The 21,231-nt window shown below is 35.9% G+C and overlaps 1 protein-coding gene across 1 annotated transcript; it reads left to right on the top strand.

Annotated features, from left to right (window-relative positions):
• The first annotated feature begins 2,788 nt into the window (after positions 1-2,788).
• LOC121407150 (nuclear envelope phosphatase-regulatory subunit 1-like) lies at positions 2,789-19,816 on the top strand. The gene is made up of 6 exons (XM_041598091.1): positions 2,789-2,935; positions 14,279-14,359; positions 15,521-15,594; positions 16,235-16,344; positions 17,005-17,059; positions 18,089-19,816. The coding sequence occupies exons 1-6, from the start codon at positions 2,896-2,898 to the stop codon at positions 18,200-18,202; spliced, it is 474 nt and encodes a 157-aa protein (XP_041454025.1). The 5' UTR covers positions 2,789-2,895; the 3' UTR covers positions 18,203-19,816.
• Positions 19,817-21,231: the final 1,415 nt, after the last annotated feature.

The raw sequence follows: 21,231 nt of genomic DNA, 5'->3' as shown, positions 1-21,231 counted from the left end.
ATTGGGGATTGACGCCTTGCCAAAGGACGTTAGGCCATAGTGGGATTCGAACACACGACCCTCTGATTACAAGGCGAGATTCAGAACCGCTACAAACTCTTTTCATGTTCTACAGATTATCCAAAACTTGCTTTCTTGACAGATTATGATTATTTTCCTTCAATATGTATTTTAAGTTGATGTATTTGCATTTAAGTTGATGACCTACTCATTTATGTTTAGTATGTGCATATGTGGGTGGATGTGGTTGTGTGTGTGGATGGGTGTATATATGTGTGTTTGTAATAGTTTTCCATTCTATTTTTAGCATCTTAACCTATATATTTTTCTCTCCTTTTATATCTTATAGATTAGTATATCCTATGTTTTATGTTGATAATCATATTGTATTTCAGGGCCCTACTCACAAGTTTTGCTTTTAAACGGGGTCCTAAAACCAATTCGTCTATGCTCTAATCTAATTGATGTATGTTCATGTACTCATTTACGTTGTATGTAGAGGCTTATGTCGAAAGGGTGGGTGCTGTCGCGTTAGGGTGCGTCAACGCGAACGCGAAGATTCGTCCAAAGCCCCCCCGGTTTGGCCGAAAGGGTGCGTTGGGAGCGCCACGTCGCGTCGCGTTCACTGGAACGCGCCCTTTCGTCCAAAGCCCCCCCGGTTTGGACGAAAGGGTGTGTTTAATAATAATGAATAATTAAATAAAAATATTTATAAGAAAGCTGAATATAAGGTATTTTGTCAAACATTGCCAATTTGCACGTAAAATAGTGGATTTTCAATCATTTAAAGCATTTACAATTTGAGGAAAAGAAAGAAAAGTTCAACTAAAAATAATAATGATAATAATAATAATAATAATAAAATCAGATACCCACCCTTGCAATAAGCCACTTGGCGTGAAAATTATTATTATTATCATTATTATAAGTATTATTATTATTATTGTTATTATTTTTATTATTATAAGTATTATTATTATTATTAATAGTATACAAACAACACGCACATATTATTATTATTATACACACAACACGCACACATGCACAACAGACACATCTCACAAAATATACTGAGGCAGGGTCTCAAGTGTAAAATATAGTAAGGTAGGGTCTGAAGAGTTAAACGTTGTGAATGCTGACCCGACATCAATTTTGGCCTTGCCTTTCCAGGACACATCTGCCGTAAGTTTTATAATTTGGGGGACACCAAATATCTCCAGGTATACTAATGTTTTCCTTTGTAATAAATACACACCTGCTAAATATAAAATTGAAGGTAAGTTACTTTTATTTATTTGAAAGAACCTTGAAATCAGTCATAATTTTTACATGTATCAATATTATACCATAAAACATTTCCACCGAAAAAATCCTCATGCAGCATGCCGTCATTGTTTTTTTTTACCTTAAAAAATAATGTTTATGCCATATGATGATTTATGTTCCTATGCAAATTTCACATATCACTCGTCTTTTTTGTTTCTTCAGCTTTCTTATAAATATTTGTATTTATTTATTCATTATTATTAAACACACCCTTTCGTCCAAACCGGGGGGGCTTTGGACGAAAGGGCGCGTTCCAGTGAACGCGACGCGACGTGGCGCTCCCAACGCACCCTTTCGGCCAAACCGGGGGGGCTTTGGACGAATCTTCGCGTTCGCGTTGACGCACCCTAACGCGACAGCACCCACCCTTTCGAAATAAGCCGTATGTATATCTATTTTGATTATGATGTGATGTTTTTTGTTTTGAATAAATAAATTTGAACTTGAACTTGAAGTAGGATTGGTACAAACAGAGAATCAAACGGATGCCTCTGTAGCTTGATCACAAAGGCGATTTTTGACCTTGCTAAAATTACCATTATGATTTAATACAACACCTGAATATTTGTACTCGATTATCACTTCAATAGTCTCATATAGAAAAGTAAATTCATGGATTTTTTCTGATTTTGCCTTTAGAATTATAATTTATGATTTTAATTTTTGAAATATTGTCAGAGAGCTAGCTAGAGGCCCGGAGGGGGGGGCACTTACATTGATGAGTGGATACCATGCGCGACCAAAAAAAAACACGTAAAAAGGATGTCTTTTTCACGATAGGGCACGTTACGTACGTAACGTGATACGGTGATAAGGGTGTCAAAAACACAAAAATAATGAAAAAGGGTATCTATTTCGCTAGGAAAATTACGTGTTTAGGGTCGAATTTGCGGGAATGATAAAAGAAAATTAAAATGTTTTATAAAGGATGTCCTTTTTGCCCCAAAACTTCGTGTTTAGAGTCCGATTTGCGCGAGGTGTAGAAGGTGGGGTTGTACTAAACCAAATAAGGTAAAGCCGACGACCGAAGGACCCGTAACAATAAACATTCCTGTACTTGTTTAGGGGTTCATTTCTGAGGGAATATTTGCCAAGAGTATCTTTTTGTTTCCAATACTTGTTAAGGGTAGGGTTTCACACGCCAATACTTGTTAAGGGGTGCATTTTCGGAATATAGAAATTAAGTGTTAAGGGTGCTTTTCGAGACCCCATGGTCGCGCATGGTATCCACTCGTGAATGAAGTGGCCCCCCCCCCCCCCGGGGGCTAGAGGCTAGCTCCAAATCTTTACAGTATGTACCAAGTGTATTCAGAGCAGCTTGGAGATCTTCTTTACTTTTTTGCCATAATAATTGTATCATCTGCATTATAATAGGAGAGAATTCAGTTTCTGATTGATCACAATAAATTATCATCAAATACTATTTTATTCTCAATTGATGATATCAATCAAATTGACGTAGAGGGCGGACTGTCTGATAAGAGAAAAAAGGGAAAGGAAATCCAGATTTGGTGAAGGCAGCCTTCGTATCATATAAAATCTGTATTTTTATGCCCAAGAGATTGCCAAATGAATGACAATATGTCCGTCGAGCAGGTGCAGACTGAAGGTAATTAAAAATAATCGCTTATTTTGGAAAGCCACTTGAAGTAGTAGATTAGGCCTAGTTCAGCGTTATAATTGGAATGCAGGTGTCCCACGTATTGAAATTCATGCATTGTTGGTGAGAGCGAAGTTGGCTCAGAGTCAGAGCACTCACACAACATGCGAGGTTCAGGTTAGTAATACTAACCTCGCACAACGCATGTGATTTCATAGTGGACTTTGACGTTTCATTCATCACACGAATGTGAGGGAATAAAACATGCCAAACCTTTCAATATTTCTCCACTAGATCTACCGTAAGGGCACTAGTATTCAACCCGGCACAATTCAAAGATTTTGCACTCTAGGCGACAACGCAATACTTACCCGTGTTAAGAAACTGAGACTCCACTCACGCGCATTTGGGCAGCCCTAGCTTAGAACTAAGCTTTCTTTCCGTAAAAAATCTTTATTCTTATGATTCAATAAATGTTAATGAATATATAATTACTCTTAAATCGGTACTCACCGGTTCTTTTCTTGAATTTTCTGCCAAATTCCCACGCTTCTGGCTTCAATTCTGCGATGGATTCTGTTGCCATAGACAGCTACACATGCAACTCTATTTATAAATGGAGCGCCCCTTACGAGAGTTGTTAATGCCGCGGAAAAATTGTTAGGCATTTTGGCCTGTGGTCAAGGCGTTCTTTTGTTCTATTTTTTTTTATAGGTATGAGATCGAAATCACAGCGACTATTCACACTGTTCCATAATGATTCCGAAAGGAGGTGCAGCACCCCCCACCCACATGGGCGCAAATCCCAGGGGGACACTTCCCCCTAACCCAAAATAGTAGGGGCACATTATCAAATGTCCCCCTACTATTTTTGTTCTTTTATATATGATGGAAAGAAATAGGCCTACATCATTTAAATCGAAGTAAAACATGTATTTTGGACGAGACGACCTTCTTTTGGGGGTGATAAACCTTCCTTTTTTTTTTTTGTTAGTTTGTTTTTGGTTTTTTTTGCCTGTTTTCCAGCCCCTGGTCAACTACCTTAGATTTCCACCCTTGCCTCCCACTACTCTTGATATTGTTTGCGAATCTGTTTTGTAAATTAAAGGGGAATTTCACCCTGATAAAAAGATGATGAAAATATGAGAAAAATCATTTCAAAATATCGATGAAGGTGTTATTTGACAAAAAATGGAGTTGATAGAATTTAGAATGCTTGATTTATTGTGACGTCTATAACGAGCAGTTGCTCTATCCTAAATATAAAATGCCCAAATTTCCCATTTTTAATGGTCCGTAACGACCCACTTTTTTCTTTTTGATAACAAGTATGAATTGATATAGGCCTACTAAAATGTACCATAAAAATCATTATCATGTATTTCTTGACATTTCATTTACTTTTTTACCACAATAATAGCTGCTTGCAAAGGCCTACGCCGTCACAAAAAAACCCGGGGGGCCGGGGGGGGGCACTTACATTGACGAGTGGATACCATGCATGCGCGACCAAAAAAAAACGTAAAAAGGATGTCCTTTTCACGATAGGGCACGTTACCTACGTAACGTGATAAGGGTGTCAAAAACACAAAAATAACGAAAAAAGGGTATCTATTAATTCGCTAGGAAAACCGTCGTGTTTAGGGTCTAATTTGCGGGGATAAAACAAAATCAAAATGTTTTATAAAGGATGTCCTTTTTGCTCCAACACTTCGTGTTTAGAGTCCGATTTGCGCGAGGTGTAGAAGGTGGGGTCGTACTAAACCAAATAAGGTAAAGCCGACGACCGAAGGACCCGTAACAATAGAACATTCCTGTACTTGTTTAGGGGTTCATTTCAGGGAATATTTGCCAAGAGTATCGTTTTGTTTCCAATACTTGTTAAGGGTAGGGTTTCACACGCCAATACTTGTTAAGGGGTGCATTTTCAGAATATGGAAATTACGTGTTTAGGGTGCTTTTCGAGACCCCATGGTCGCGCATGGTATCCACTCGTGAATGGAAGTGGCCCCCCCCCCCCGGGCAAAAAAAAAAATCTTACCTTTGAAAAAGATTGGTGGGGGATGGATTTTCCTCGAACGCATACCAATTTTTTTTCTGCTATTTTCATAATAAACTTTAAATGAATTCAACTTTGCACTACTTAATTTTTTCAAAGACAAAATAACAAAATTACATCTCATCATCATCATCACCACTATCATTAGCATCACCATCATCATCACCACAACCGTCACCACAACCATCATCATCACCAAGATAATTTTCATCATCGTCATTGCCATCATCATCTTTTTTTTTTCTTTATTTTTTCCCCATCCCTTCTTCTTTTTTTTTTCTTCCAATATTCCTCTTTTTTTTAGAGCGGCACACCGTCATGCTCCCTCACTGATTATCCGCCTCTATATGCTTGGTGTTGTATAAATTGGCGGATACCTGAATGAAATACTGAAGAGAAAATAAGGAAAGGGAAAAAGTAAGAAGAAAAAGAAGATGAGGAGAAGAAAAAAAGAAAGCCAAACAAATGAAACAAAACAATGTCAAAATTTCGTAATAAAGTCTTCTACATGTACGTCAGTTTAATAATGATGTTTTCATTGAAATGAGAACAAAAAAAGAATTGAAACCATAGGCGGCGGAAGCGGGGACGTTCCCCCCTAAATTTGTTGTTGACCTTTTTTTTTTTGCTTGTCAATTTATTTTCCTACGTCCCCCCTAAAATGTTTGGGTTGAGAGCCTTTTTTTTTTGCTTGTCAAAATTTTTTAGGTTGTCCCCTCCTAAAATTTGGGGCTTCCGCCGCCAATGATTGAAACAGGACTACATTATAATATAGTGTAAAGAAATAGAGGGAAGCTCCGAGACAATAAAAAGGTTGAAAAAGAAAAAAATGTGAAAACACAAAGCTCTCACAACATGAGCATAATAACAAATAATAACAAATAAGCGAGGACAAGTAGCTGAGGGACCCCCCCCCCAACTCTCTCTCTCTAGTTATCTATCTATCCGACTCGATTATATAAGAGAAGAATTTACTAATCAAAATATTATGAGCAAAAAGCACGAGCTGATATTTTTTATGAATATTCAAAACTGATAGAGAGACGCAATCGAATTATTCGATTGCGACAAAATTGATGATCTGAGAATTTATTGTTTTTAGGAATTCATTAAAAGCATAAAGTTGATCAGCATTAAAATATGGCAGGCGCAACGCATGAGCTAAAGCTTTATAGGCATACACCGATAAAAAATTTTAAGTATTTTTGGTAATCATGAAAAAAATTGATATTTCATGAAAGAAAGCTCAAATCCCGAGGAGGAATATTCTTATAAATTGACTTTAAAAAAAACTGTGGTAAGCCCCATTTAATATTTGATTATAAGTCGAATAAAACAGTAAAAGCTGACAAACGTTCGCGTGATATTTGGCAACCTCCCCCCCAAAAAAAAAAAATAAATAAAAAATAAAAAGTTTTTAACTATAATAATGATCGAAGGTAATTTTGTCTCGCGTAGAACTGGACAAATGAAAAAAAGATTGTCACTAAAAAAATGAAGGTAATTTTGACCCACGTAAAATTTGGCGAGCCCCCCCCCAAAAAAAAAAGGAAAAAAGGTTTTAACAAGCAAAAAAAGGCTAAAAAGGAGAAAGAAGAGACAAGAATAATTATGAACGAAATATCCCCATTACAAATAATGCTGTGATCATCATAAGGGAGGGGTCGCATAACTAGTATGAACAACGTATTTAATTCCAAAATATTTACTACAAATCTCAATAGGGGGATCGGGCAGAAATGCTCACCCCCACCCCCCCCCCCCCCCCCCCCCCCCCCCCCCGATCCGCCACTGATTCCAATCAATAATGACATTTATCTGCAATACTGATACTTTGGAATCAAGATACTGAAGATTGATACGCTTTACATAAATTATGAACGTCTGACAAAAAGATAATCTACCGATCAGCTGACCAGTTCGCGTATCACTTCGGAGTTGATCACTCGTCGCAGCTGTGTGGAACGCTCACCGAAAATCAACAAAAAGGGCCTGAAATGTAAGTTTAATGATAATATATTTTAATTTGAACTACTTAATTAATACTTTTAATGTCTCCCCAACAAATGAAAGTCATATCACGTAACTCCAATTTGTATTAAGGCGTACATTTACCAAAGTCTTGGGTTGGAAATCAGAACAGCATTGTCTAACCCATATTTTTGGGTAATGTCGCCTATGAGGTCCATACATGTTAATGTTTGGACCTCATTGGTACTAGGAGTGAAGATTTTGACATATTTTCAAAAATATTTAGAAATATGGAAACTATCTTAATTTCATACCTTTGTTATTTCCAGGGTAATCTGTTGTCGGTATTTTCTTTATCAATCTGTCGACTGTATGCGCGTAGGATCGAATTATGCGCCGATGGCCTTTTGCACTGAATTGCACTAGTATTCAACCTAGTGAGGATAGATAGCAAATCTCAAAAGGGTTTATATTGCTAAATTAGATTTAGATCTATGTAAGTATCTGGCTTTGATTAATTCCCTGTTTGGTCTCATCTCAAATGGTCTAGTCCATAGTCGGATGGGACAAGGGCAGATTGAGAGACAGGACCATCTTTCATCGCTAGGTTGAATACTAGTGCAGACCACTCCTAGTACCAATGAGGTCCAAACATTAACATGTATGGACCTCATAGGCGACATTACCCAAAAATATGGGTTAGACAATGCTGTTCTGATTTCCAACCCAAGACTTTGGTAAATGTACGCCTTAATACAAATTGGAGTTACGTGATATGACTTTCATTTGGTGGGGATACATTAAAAGTATTAATTAAGTAGTTCAAATTAAAATATATTATCATTAAACTTACATTTCAGGCCCTTTTTGTTGATTTTCGGTGAGCGTTCCACACAGCTGCGACGAGTGATCAACTCCGAAGTGATACGCGAACTGGTCAGCTGATCGGTCAGGTGATCGGTAGATTATCTTTTTGTCAGACGTTCATAATTTATGTAAAGCGTATCAATCTTCAGTATCTTGATTCCAAAGTATCAGTATTGCAGATAAATGTCATTATTGATTGGAATCAGTGGCGGATCGGGGGGTGGGGGTGAGCATTTCTGCCCGATCCCCCTATTGAGATTTGTAGTAAATATTTTGGAATTAAATACGTTGTTCATATTAGTTATGCGACCCCTCCCTTATGAAGATCACAGCATTATTTGTAATGGGGATATTTCGTTCATAATTATTCTTGTCTCTTCTTTCTCCTTTTTAGCCTTTTTTTGCTTGTTAAAACCTTTTTTCCTTTTTTTTTTTTGGGGGGGGGCTCGCCAAATTTTACGTGGGTCAAAATTACCTTCATTTTTTTAGTGACAATCTTTTTTTCATTTGTCCAGTTCTACGCGAGACAAAATTACCTTCGATCATTATTATAGTTAAAAACTTTTTTTTATTTTTTATTTATTTATTTATTTTTTTTTTTTGGGGGGGAGGTTGCCAAATATCACGCGAACGTTTGTCAGCTTTTACTGTTTTATTCGACTTATAATCAAATATTAAATGGGGCTTACCACAGTTTTTTTTAAAGTCAATTCATAAGAATATTCCTCCTCGGGATTTGAGCTTTCTTTCATGAAATATCAATTTTTTTCATGATTACCAAAAATACTTAAAATTTTTTATCGGTGTATGCCTATAAAGCTTTAGCTCATGCGTTGCGCCTGCCATATTTTAATGCTGATCAACTTTATGCTTTTAATGAATTCCTAAAAACAATAAATTCTCAGATCATCAATTTTGTCGCAATCGAATAATTCGATTGCGTCTCTCTATCAGTTTTGAATATTCATAAAAAATATCAGCTCGTGCTTTTTGCTCATAATATTTTGATTAGTAAATTCTTCTCTTATATAATCGAGTCGGATAGATAGATCTTTTTCAAAGGTAAGATTTTTTTTTGCCCGGGGGGGGGCCACTTCCATTCACGAGTGGATACCATGCGCGACCATGGGGTCTCGAAAAGCACCCTAAACACGTAATTTCCATATTCTGAAAATGCACTCCTTAACAAGTATTGGCGTGTGAAACCCTACCCTTAACAAGTATTGGAAACAAAACGATACTCTTGGCAAATATTCCCTGAAATGAACCCCTAAACAAGTACAGGAATGTTTTATTGTTACGGGTCCTTCAGTCGTCGGCTTTACCTTATTTGGTTTAGTACGACCCCACCTTCTACACCTCGCGCAAATCGGACTCTAAACACGAAGTGTTGGAGCAAAAAGGACATCCTTTATAAAACATTTTGATTTTGTTTTATCATCCCCGCAAATTAGACCCTAAACACGACGGTTTTCCTAGCGAATTAATAGATACCCTTTTTTCGTTATTTTTGTGTTTTTGACACCCTTATCACGTTACGTAGGTAACGTGCCCTATCGTGAAAAGGACATCCTTTTTACGTTTTTTTTTGGTCACGCATGGTATCCACTCGTCAATGTAAGTGCCCCCCGGCCCCCCGGGTTTTTTTGTGACGGCGTAGGCCTTTGCAAGCAGCTATTATTATGGTAAAAAAGTAAATGAAATGTCAAGAAATACATGATAATGATTTTTATGGTACATTTTAGTAGGCCTATATCAATTCATACTTGTTATCAAAAAGAAAAAAGTGGGTCGTTACGGACCATTAAAAATGGGAAATTTGGGCATTTTATATTTAGGATAGAGCAACTGCTCGTTATAGACGTCACAATAAATCAAGCATTCTAAATTCATCAACTCCATTTTTTGTCAAATAACACCTTCATCGATATTTTGAAATGATTTTTCTCATATTTTCATCATCTTTTTATCAGGGTGAAATTCCCCTTTAATTTACAAAACAGATTCGCAAACAATATCAAGAGTAGTGGGAGGCAAGGGTGGAAATCTAAGGTAGGGGACCAGGGGCTGGAAAACAGGCAAAAAAAAAACAAAAACAAACTAACAAAAAAAAACAAAAAGGAAGGTTTATCACCCCAAAAGAAGGTCGTCTCGTCCAAAATACATGTTTTACTTCGATTTAAATGATGTAGGCCTATTTCTTTCCATCATATATAAAAGAACAAAAATAGTAGGGGGACATTTGATAATGTGCCCCTACTATTTTGGGTTAGGGGGAAGTGTCCCCCTGGGATTTGCGCCCATGTGGGTGGGGGGTGCTGCACCTCCTTTCGGAATCATTATGGAACAGTGTGAATAGTCGCTGTGATTTCGATCTCATACCTATAAAAAAAATAGAACAAAAGAACGCCTTGACCACAGGCCAAAATGCCTAACAATTTTTCCGCGGCATTAACAACTCTCGTAAGGGGCGCTCCATTTATAAATAGAGTTGCATGTGTAGCTGTCTATGGCAACAGAATCCATCGCAGAATTGAAGCCAGAAGCGTGGGAATTTGGCAGAAAATTCAAGAAAAGAACCGGTGAGTACCGATTTAAGAGTAATTATATATTCATTAACATTTATTGAATCATAAGAATAAAGATTTTTTACGGAAAGAAAGCTTAGTTCTAAGCTAGGGCTGCCCAAATGCGCGTGAGTGGAGTCTCAGTTTCTTAACACGGGTAAGTATTGCGGTGTCGCCTAGAGTGCTGCAGACGGGTTGAATACTAGTGCAAAAAACCGTCGCCGTATAATTCGATCGCCCGCGCACACAGTCGACTGGTTGAAGAAAAAAATAACGGAAAAAGAATAACCAGCATTTGCTCTTAGAAATAAGACGGGTCTGAAATTCAGGTAAATTCTATGTTTCTATATATTTGAGGAAACTCTCCAAACGGGTTTAATACTAGTGCCCTTACGGTATGTTAATCTTGATCGTATGATTTTAACTTACAAAAAAAGGAATTGGATTTGGAAATTGTTTTTATCGCTTATCTCCAAATCTCAACCAGGATACTCCGTTTGATCCGTCCTTAGTTATCCTATGGAAATTATGCAAACGACAATCGAAATGTGAATTTTTCCTATCGAACATTCTTGATTCAAGTCATCGGCGCATAATGGGAAATTGTACCAAAAATCCAACAGGTTGCATCTCATGTATATACTTATAGGTAAAGTACGCCATCTTTTGACAAGATGATGATGAAAGTGGATTGAACGAGCAAGAAAATAATACTGATCGCCTAAAATGCAGCTAGCAGTACAAGCTGCAGAACCGTAAACAAACCGGCTTGTGAATAATATCGCCCGCCCTCTTTAGGTGAAAATTGATATCCACGCTGACCAAGAGGCACGTACATGAAGATTAAAAAAAATCTTTTTTATGTAATAAAAAACAGCAAAGAGAAGTCAACAAACGATCCATATGGTTCGGTAAATGTCATAGCACAATTTGAAATCTTAGGTATTAGGTAATGATACATTATTTTGAGAAAAAAAATGGTATGAAAAATTTGCGTGCACCAGTTGTATATGAATCCTTCGTACGCGAGATGAATTGAAGCCATCGGTGGCTCATAGAGCGAAGTTGGCTCAGTTGGTAACGCGTCTGCCCGTCGAACCAAAGATCGTAGGTTCAGGTCCAACCCGGGCAGATGACTGAAGCCAGTGCGTTGTGTGTAAACATCTCTCCCCTGTTCAATAGATGCAGGCTGTAATACAGGAAAAATACTCCGTCCCTCGGATAGGATGTTAAATGGAGGCCCCGTGTAGAGGAGAGTCACCACCTTTACACGTTAAGAACCCACTGCACTATTCGAATAAGAGTAGGGGGAAACCCTGGTGTAGTGGTCGACCTGCAACCCCCAATCAGATATCGAGAGGTGAGCAGATCTCTCTCCATGCCATCAACACCTGCGCACTTCCTGCCCGTTTGGCTCCTACTGTGGGGCGTTGGGCAGTATACCCAAAGAAGAAGAAGACCCTGCGGCTACGCTGCGCTTGCCGTCAGCTAACCCAGCCTAGGCCAGGGAGCTCCGGCCCGGCCTAGGACTAGCCAGGAGGCTCCTAGAGAGCACTCGCACACATTGCGAGGTTAGTATACTAGCCTCACACGTATTGCGAGGTTAGTAGACAGTAGTAGTATACTAACGTGACTAACCTCGAGCCTATATAGTAAAAATCATTTACTAATAATGATTAACGTATGCTTACTCTCAACAGAGCCTGGAATTGCTTCCTATACATCTACACACACCACCAAGAAACCTGAAACTTTCGCCCCGGAGATTTCTACTTTCCTTTGATCTAGCCCTAAATCATGTACATCATGGGATAGACTTCATTTCCGACATTTCTACGATATTGATTTCATTTTTAAACAAGAATTTATTCAAACAGAAAAATTGAGAAAAATGTTATGAAAAAATGGGAAAAACTTGCCTCCGTGTTTACGTCGCCTTCTTGATTTCATTGTCTTTCACTTGGTGACAGCAAGCAAACCGCGTGATTTGCGTGCTGTCGCCAATATTTACCTAGTAGAATGCTTAGAACTTTTGGTGAGGGTGTAATTTTTTGCATTTATAACAAATATCTATGAAGAAATTGCAAAATATGTAGTTCATGTATTTTTTTTAATTTGTATTTCTTTGTTTTTTTGAAACTTTGTTTTTTAATGTTTTTTTCTGATGAACTTTGTTGGGAACCCTTTTGCTACCATAAATAGCATAAAATAAATACATTTGATCTAATAAAAGTAAAAATAATCATACATTTATGATTTTTTGTTTAAAAACACCATTGGCATTGACCGTGTACACGAAATCACATTTTTTAGCACTTTGGGGTCTAACATGCAGGTACAAAATATTGCCTAATTTCGAAACCGTGCACCCGGCCATCGCAAAGACTTGAAAGTAAAACGTCAGTGAGCAGTGCGGTCAAAAAGGGGGGCTCAAATTGACCCCCCCCCCAAGTTTGATAAGGATAAATATTTCATTAGGGGCCTACAATAGGCCTTAAATGCTCATTCAGACCTAACAGAGAAACAAAACAAGCATGGCTTAAAAGACATGTTCAAAAGAGTGTGAAATACTGTGTACATTTTTTTTCTCATCCAATGTTTTCATTTATAATTATGTTTGGGGTATTTTGGAACATGTTCCAAATAGCCCCTTCAATTTTGTTGCAACCAACCCCAGAGGCCCATTTTCTTACCACACAAATAAGGGACTTGGTACAAGTGTCTATTATAACCCAAAAACTGGCAAACTTGATCAATAAACTTCTCTGAGATAATAAAACATTTCTGAAGAGAAAAAAAATACTCAGAAGGTGAAAAAACAAAAATTGCTTTCTAACTTTACAAGGCTTGTTGCACATTTGTTGTCAGTGATATGTATTTCATTGCATAAAATTATTTCTATTCAATTTTTTCCCACAAGAACTTAAAAGACTATTGAGTGACAACTGATTTAGTGCATTAGATATTCATTGCTGCAACTCATTTTATTATTAGACATTTCATACAAACATGTATGAAAGTATGCAATTATTGTGATTTCATGTAACACCATAAGGAATAGGAAAGTGGGGATTTGACAACATCAGCCCAACTCATGAATATTTATGATGACCTGCATGTAACTGTTTCCACAAAATATTACCAAACGGTTAAACATTCAATAACTATGTTATTTGTTATCAGATTTTGATGAAATGTTTAGCATTTTGCTCTCGAGATGAATATACTCTATTAATTTAGATACACATGCAGTTATTTTCAACCCTGAGCACTGATTTGAAATATTTTATACAATGCCTTTCAGAAAAAAGGTAATCCAAATCTAGAGGGCTGAAATTCTGATCATGTTTAATTTTGTGAAATTATTCTGCATGAATATAAATGAGAAACTCATCAGCATTCCATTGATATCCTATTTGTACCATTTGTGCCATGCATGACCAAATCGATTGATGTTGAAGACAACAGTTGCAGTTTTGGTAAAGTGGGTAAAATGTGCACTTGATAGAATAATATTTTTTACAAAGTGATATTTGTGTTACTTGAGGAATTTCTCTGAAATGATGAGTGAAAGGTTAATGGTCTTATGGTCTTATTCACCCACACTTTCAAATTGTCGTTCTCTGCTTTGAAAACCAAACCGGGAGCGTGGAAGGATGTCTTGGACATATTATTTGATTGATTGCCATGTTTGTAACTGTCACTGAAAGAAATAAAGGAAAAAATATTTTTTAGTAAAGAAATTACTAAATCGTCATCGTGAGTTTTCAATAAATCTTGTACAAGTTTGTGTCACTTGCACTTACTAAAATTTGTCAAATGAAAAAAAAATATGTAATGCATAATCACAGAGATCATTGAATTCATTTTCAATTGTTGTATTTCTAGATTTTGCAGACCTGAAGGCATTTGAACAGAGGTTGACAGAGGTCGTAGGTTATCTACGTCCATACGCATGGAGATGGACAGGTATGATGAGTATTTAGAATTTCTATTGCTAAGTTAACAAAGAATTGATGTGAGAGAGTAAATAACCTGAAAGAATAAACTAGTTAGGAAACTCAACTTTATTAACATAGGAATGAATATATCACCTTAAAGAAATCATTATTCTGCATTTTTTGCTTGTAATCTAGCACCTGCACAGAATGCTCCAGAGGGAGTGGAGATGGTGCACCTATGTGATTATTGTAGATATGATGTTAATAGTAATAAGGATATACTGTATTTTTAGAACTCTTTATAGCAAACGTTTAAAACTTTCAGTGCATTTCACAATGACAAAACATTGAAAACTTCACATGAGAAATGAACATACAGTATAAATAAGAATACTTTTGAGAAAAATACAATACCTACATGCTAAAAGTACTAGTTGCAAGCACTATACACTAATTTGACTATTTATTTTCATCTGTGATGATCACAAAGTTTGATCAATAGGCCAAAATAAAAGTTCAGAATTGCAAGCATTTTTATTATCCCCCCCCAAAAAAAAAAATATATATATATATATGTACAGCCCTGTATAGCCTATATATTTTGATTTTGCTTAAAATTTTTGGTCATCCAATTTAAGCTATGTCATTGATTTCATACACAATTATTTTCATGATATGTGGATGAAGTTGGGAAACAATAGAGACCTATGGCTTAGTTTAGTGACTTTGTGATTTTTTTTTACATATAACAAGGTACAGTATATTTGTGGATCAACTTACATGAAAATGAATGCATTTTTGATATTTCAGTTGAGTTTTTACAGTATTTGAAAATACTTTTCCACACATACGTACACACCGGAAGATTTATGCATTCATTTCATACTGAGCAAATATTTCATTGTTCATCTAGCTTTATTTTAATTATTTCTTATTAAATCAGTTTGCTTGTTTAGTTGTCTATTCCTTGTTAAACTTCAATGAGACATTTAACCTTGTAATTTCTTTTCAGTACAAATGTTTTTCATTCATTATCATTATGCGTAAAATACATGTACATTAAAAATGTTATGTGTGTACTGTCCATTCTGAATGAAATGTCCACCCATACATATAAAAAGTCAAGAGAAACATTTCGAAGGGGAAATAAGTTCTGTTATGTTTATTTTCTATATTTTTTCTATTGCAGTTGTGCTTATAGTGATAGCAGTATGTACAGCATGTGGTGCATGGTATTGGCTATTAGATGAAGAAACATCCAAGGTATTTATCATTTCATTGAATAACCCCCCCCCCCCTCCCTTGGGGAAAATTATTCAGTATAAGGGGGAAAAATAAACATTTCAGAAAAGGAGATAACCAAATTAATTCATATTTGTATTCAAATATTCCCCCATCCATCCTTCTGTGAAACACCCATATTAAATATTTGTCCATCCATAGAAAATCATAGCCATATTCATAGATTTCAATTATTTTTTCCAATGCCTATCTCGGGCTTGATATTTGGCAGATGTTATTCTTTTTTCTTGAGTATAATGTATAAATCTAGTTTGTTTCAGTATGATAATTCCCATTAAATTTACAGGAGTCATGCTTAAATGCCAATGCACATAATGTATCTAATATGTATATCTCATTGATTGTTAACCAATATTGCATGTCTATGATCTGACCATTTGTGTGAAGTGACTGGGATTTTTAAGGGTGAAAAAATTAGAAATTATTTTACCTATATTGTCAACTTATTGAGTCTTAAGTGTATTTCAGTTAAGAGTGAAGGGACCTGACATTTATTTAGGCGGAGCTCCTCTAGGTATACTACCTCCTTAACACCTCGCCCATGCTAATATCAGTGATTTTATGTATACATGTATATGTTTTGTTAAATCTCTGTCTACAGGTATCGTTCATTCAATCTTTGAAGAATCACCCTTTCTTTGCTAGCAGTGGTTCTACACTAATTATCCTGTTTATGGCAGGCATTCATAAAAGAGTTATTTCACCAGCAATGTATCCTTTTATCTTTAGACCACCATGGTTGTGTTTTACATTGAATTATGTTCTGTGCATTCTATGGCAACCATTTTTGTTGTCACACATGGATTCTGTCATTTTATGTTGCTGTTGTTGATAGATGATGATGACAAAGATGATGATAATGATGATGCCAATGCTGCTTGGATGTTCATGCTGCTGCTTGGATGTTGATGATGACGATAATGATTCAATAATAACAGTAATATTGATATCTTATGTACATAGGACAGCCACTTCAGCTCTTACAAGCTGTTCTCCTAGAGGCCCATGCATAATATAAATCAATTTGATAAAACCTTTAATTTTTATAGAAATATGGACACTGCCACATGGACTTTATGTCAGAAATCATTTTATTTGATATATATGAACTAGGTAGATAAACTGCAAAGGTTTTTGGTATAAATAACATCATGGATATCAAACATGATCCTTACATTGCACATAGGCTATTCTGTCAGCGTCCCTCTGTATTATGGATAGTTGGATATTGTTCTTGTAAAGACTTGTAATACTTTACAATATGAATTAATTCTTGTGTAAATTAATTCTAATTCTGTTATTCTGAATACATCTAAAATGTGTTTTCTTTATTAATTATGTTTCATTTTCCTTAGCAGGATTTATATTCAGAATTACTGCAAGATGTAGAAAAGTTCTAGCAAATTTCAACATGTCATGTGATGATGTAAGTATTCATTTTATATGCTCTTACTTTTTGAGTTGGAAAGTTAGAAGAGTTCATGACAAATATCTGTTTTCACAAAGAATATATTCAAATGCCCTCATTTTCAATTTGCATAGTGTTTTTTTAAATATTTTTTTATATTGATCAATATTCGTTGATACATGTAATAGCATGGTTTGGTTTGGATGTTTTATTTGTTTTTTTATTATTTCACTGCTGCTACTTGACATCGTGTTAAAAGCCTCTGGTAGCCATAGGATAAGTGTGTTTAATCTTTCTTGTCATAACGAAATGTTTTTAAACAATGCATTTAAAAAAATTGATCCTGTAATATTCCATCAAAACTAGATGTGAGCGAGTTTAGCTTAAATGATACTAAACAAATAGTGAACTATGATTTATACTCATATTACCAGAAGCTTAGATTAAAGAAAATGAGTCTGAACAGAATTCAATGAAATGACCAACTAAAGTGTTTATGTATTAATAAAATATGTGCGAAATGGCTCTGGAAAGAAAATGTGTCATTGCTGAGAAATTAGCAAAATGACCACAGAATTCCATAATGTATCAGATAAGTTTTCTAAACAATATTAATAAACTGTCCCACATCATCCACATGTGCCTTTTTTGTAAGTGATAATCAGAATTATCAATTTTCAGGTAAGATTTCATGATTTCACAAAGATAAGTTTATTTCAGTGTACCAGAACTTTATCTATGATAAGATGATAGCATTTAATCTTGATTTTAAAGGCTTTCTCATGAAATAATTGTTTGCTGCAACTACTTTCTTTTCCCATTAATCCAAGGCAATCATGAGGCCAATCAAGACCATAAACTTTGATTCCATATTGATTGGCTTTGAAACCCCTCCCATTGGCCCTGCATATTTTTAGTGCCCTTTTTAAAATCTTTTTGCCATTTGTGCTACTAAGTAGGAATATGCCCCAGGAAACAGTTGCCTATTGAGATATAAGGCCTTGCGATCTAAGTCAATGGTATAATTTATTTACCTATCTTTTTCAGACTGGAAAACTTATTTTGAAGCCTCCTCGAAGTGGGAGTGCACCATACCGACCCAACACTAGATGGCCAAATGATCAACAGTCTGAGCATACGTCACATCAACATAATCAATGATACATTATTTGATATTAATCTTAGATTGATCTTATGACGATACATGTACAGTATTACTGTTGATGGGTCTAAAGGGGATGTTACAAGAAACTTGTTTGTGATCGATTATAAATATCAATTTGCAAATCTACAATTGATCTATGTCTGCGACGAATTGTCACTTTTTGCTTTCTTTTGACCAGGAGATAATTTCAAAGTTCCAATTAATTGCAGGTCTTATGATTGATTTCTGACCTACAATTGATTCCCAATTAATCACAAGTTTCTTGCACACCCCTGGTAGTCTTTATGAGACATGGTGCAACACAGCTAAGCAGTAAATCCCAGCAAGCAACATTTTGTAATTGTGATCCAAGACATCAAAACACGTCTTCTGCTTGCTCAACATGATTTTATATAAACCTGATGAAATCCTGCTGTCCAGTCAGAAATTTTGCAGCTTTTGCGGACAAATTTATAACATCATTCCTGGGCCCCGTCTTACAAAGACTCGCGATTGATGTGATCAGCCACAACTATGGAGAGCCAGCAACCTCAATATCTAGAATACATGTTTGTTCAAGATATTTTCTAGATATGTTGTGTATTTATATTCTATTCAATATCTTGTGAATTTAGTGTGCTTTTCTTTGTTAACAAAGAACGTTGCGCAAATTTCCTGAAGAAAAATTAGGGTATTGATGGATTTCCATATATTTCATATAGTTGAGGTTGAACGGATCTATCGTAACTCTTTTTAAGATTGGGCCCTAACATCATTATTAACTCATTGTGATACCATATCATATTGGATCCATCTACCCTAACGAAATGCAACTTTAGACAATTATTAGTTTTTTGTGTGTAATACATGGTGAAGAGCGTACGGAGACATATCTGAATGTAGCTTATAATCTAGATGGGGGCTGCAGCTTTTGTTTTTGCTTTTATTAGCTTGATGCTGTTATGCAAAACGTTGGCAATACATCATGAATCAGAAGACTAATTGATGTTAGGCACTGAAGCTACAGATGCTTGAAGAAAAAAATTCTGATAATTCAGTATATATCAAATGTGTGAATTGTCGCTACCATTTATCACAATCTACTCACCAAGCATGCTTGGAAAAAAGAAAACACCATTTGATTTATTGATTTATGACATGCCCCACTGAAACATTTTTTTTTCTATTTTGGGAGAAATCAAACACCCCCCCCCCCCCCCTCCTGTAAATGGCTGACACTGACTTATGGTCTGAATGAGACAGAAACTTCTCAAGCCAGTGTCCCACCAACTGGATAAAGAGTTTTATGTAATTGTATGATATTAGCAGATCTATGTGGATGTTGGCCCCCGTCTTACTAAGATATGCGATTGATCCGATTAACCACAACTTTGGAAAGCCAGCAACTTCACATCTACAATGCATGTTTGTTCAAAAAATTTCCTAACTATGCTGTATAGTCAGTCATACATTCATTGGTTTCTTTAAAATTTAGTGTGCTTCTCTTTGTTTGCACAGGACTTTGTGCAAATTTCCTGAACCAAAAATTAAGATATTGATGGATTTCCATACAGTTAAGATTGATCAGATCAATCGTAACTGTTTGTAAGACAGGACCCCAGGGAACATATCATGAAACAAATGATTTTCACTGGCTATTGTTGCAAATTCTTGCATCTTATCGGGATCTTATCAGTGGAGGGCAATAATAGTAGGTAAAAATCTGTGACAGAAGCTTCTCATGAAAAGCTCCTTAGTATTTAGTTCTTTAGCTTATAATTTTTTTTGTTATGGTATAGTATATTGTATTAAAGTTATCTCAAAGTGGTAAATGATATATCCATACTGGAGTTTTGAGTTTTCTTTGATTAGTACACCCTACCTAAAAAATAACTTGCAGAGTATTTAGAATTATTTGGGTATAATCAATGTGATCAATCAATAATTTGAATAAATGGGTCAAATGTGTAAGGGAAAGACTGGACACTTATTGGGAAAGGCACCCACTAGCGTTGGGTAAGTAAACCTTCACACATCGGCATGCAGCTGTGTATAAAACATGGGGGAAAATGAGAGGGTAATTGGGAGAGGGCACAATGGGGGCACATGGGGATAATTCCACCTTTTCATTCCAAGAAACCTCCAAGATATATTTTAATTTTATGAAAGAAAACCAAAGACGAAAAAATCTATAAAATTTTCTATTCCTTCACCCCTCCACCATTTCCCTCATATGATATGAGGGAAATGGTGGAGGGGTGAAGGAACAACTTAAAATGGCAATATGCGACTTTCGCCTCTATGCTGTGGGGTGCTCTTCCCAAGCATTTCATTACGTGCTCTATTGACTGTCCAGTCTTCCCCTTGTAGTGTTACTGATGTTAAGTTAATTTCCATAAACAGATGGCTCATTAATGCAGTATCAACAGAATCACCTTGGGGTCCCATTTCATTAAAAAGAAGTTACAACTATATATATATTGTAACATTGTCATTATGGTAACTACCATGGTAATGCAGATCAGCTGCCAATCTTAATGAAGGTTCCATAGTTACCATTTATTGCAAAGTCTATGATTGGAAGATTATGTTGATGATGATGGTGTTGGTGGTGGTAATGATGATGAAGGTGATGAAATGATGCTGGCGATGATGATAATAAAGTCTATGATTGGAAGATTATGTTGATGATGGTGGTGGTAATGATGAAGGTGAAATCATAGTGGTGCTGATTAAATGACTATGGTGATGAAATGATGATGGTACTGATGATGGTGATGATGATGATAATGATGGTGATGAAGATGAAGTGATGATAAAGTCTATGATTGGAAGATTATGTTGGTGGTGGTAATGATGATGGTGATGAAGGTGAAATGATAGTGGTGGTGGTGATGATGATGATGAAATGTCTATGGTGATGAAATGATTATAATGATGATGATGGTACCATTGATGATGGTACTGTTGATGATAAAAGATCATGGTTATTGTAGCATTGCTAATAATGATGGTTGAAATCAAGCAAGACACTGTAGTTACGTTT

Source organism: Lytechinus variegatus, chromosome 2 (genome assembly GCF_018143015.1).
Source record: "Lytechinus variegatus isolate NC3 chromosome 2, Lvar_3.0, whole genome shotgun sequence".
Taxonomy (NCBI): domain Eukaryota; kingdom Metazoa; phylum Echinodermata; class Echinoidea; order Temnopleuroida; family Toxopneustidae; genus Lytechinus; species Lytechinus variegatus.
The sequence above is the reverse complement of the archived record's forward strand: the minus strand, read 5'-3'. Positions and strand labels throughout refer to the sequence as shown.

Bases quoted from the DNA above. Each gene is read 5' to 3' on its own strand.
- LOC121407150 (XM_041598091.1), top strand. From the start codon at position 2,896: ATGAATGACAATATGTCCGTCGAGCAGGTGCAGACTGAAG. The intron at 15,595-16,234 runs GTATTTATCATT...CTCTGTCTACAG, and splicing joins TAGATGAAGAAACATCCAAG to GTATCGTTCATTCAATCTTT. The intron at 16,345-17,004 runs GTATCCTTTTAT...ATTTATATTCAG, and splicing joins AGAGTTATTTCACCAGCAAT to AATTACTGCAAGATGTAGAA.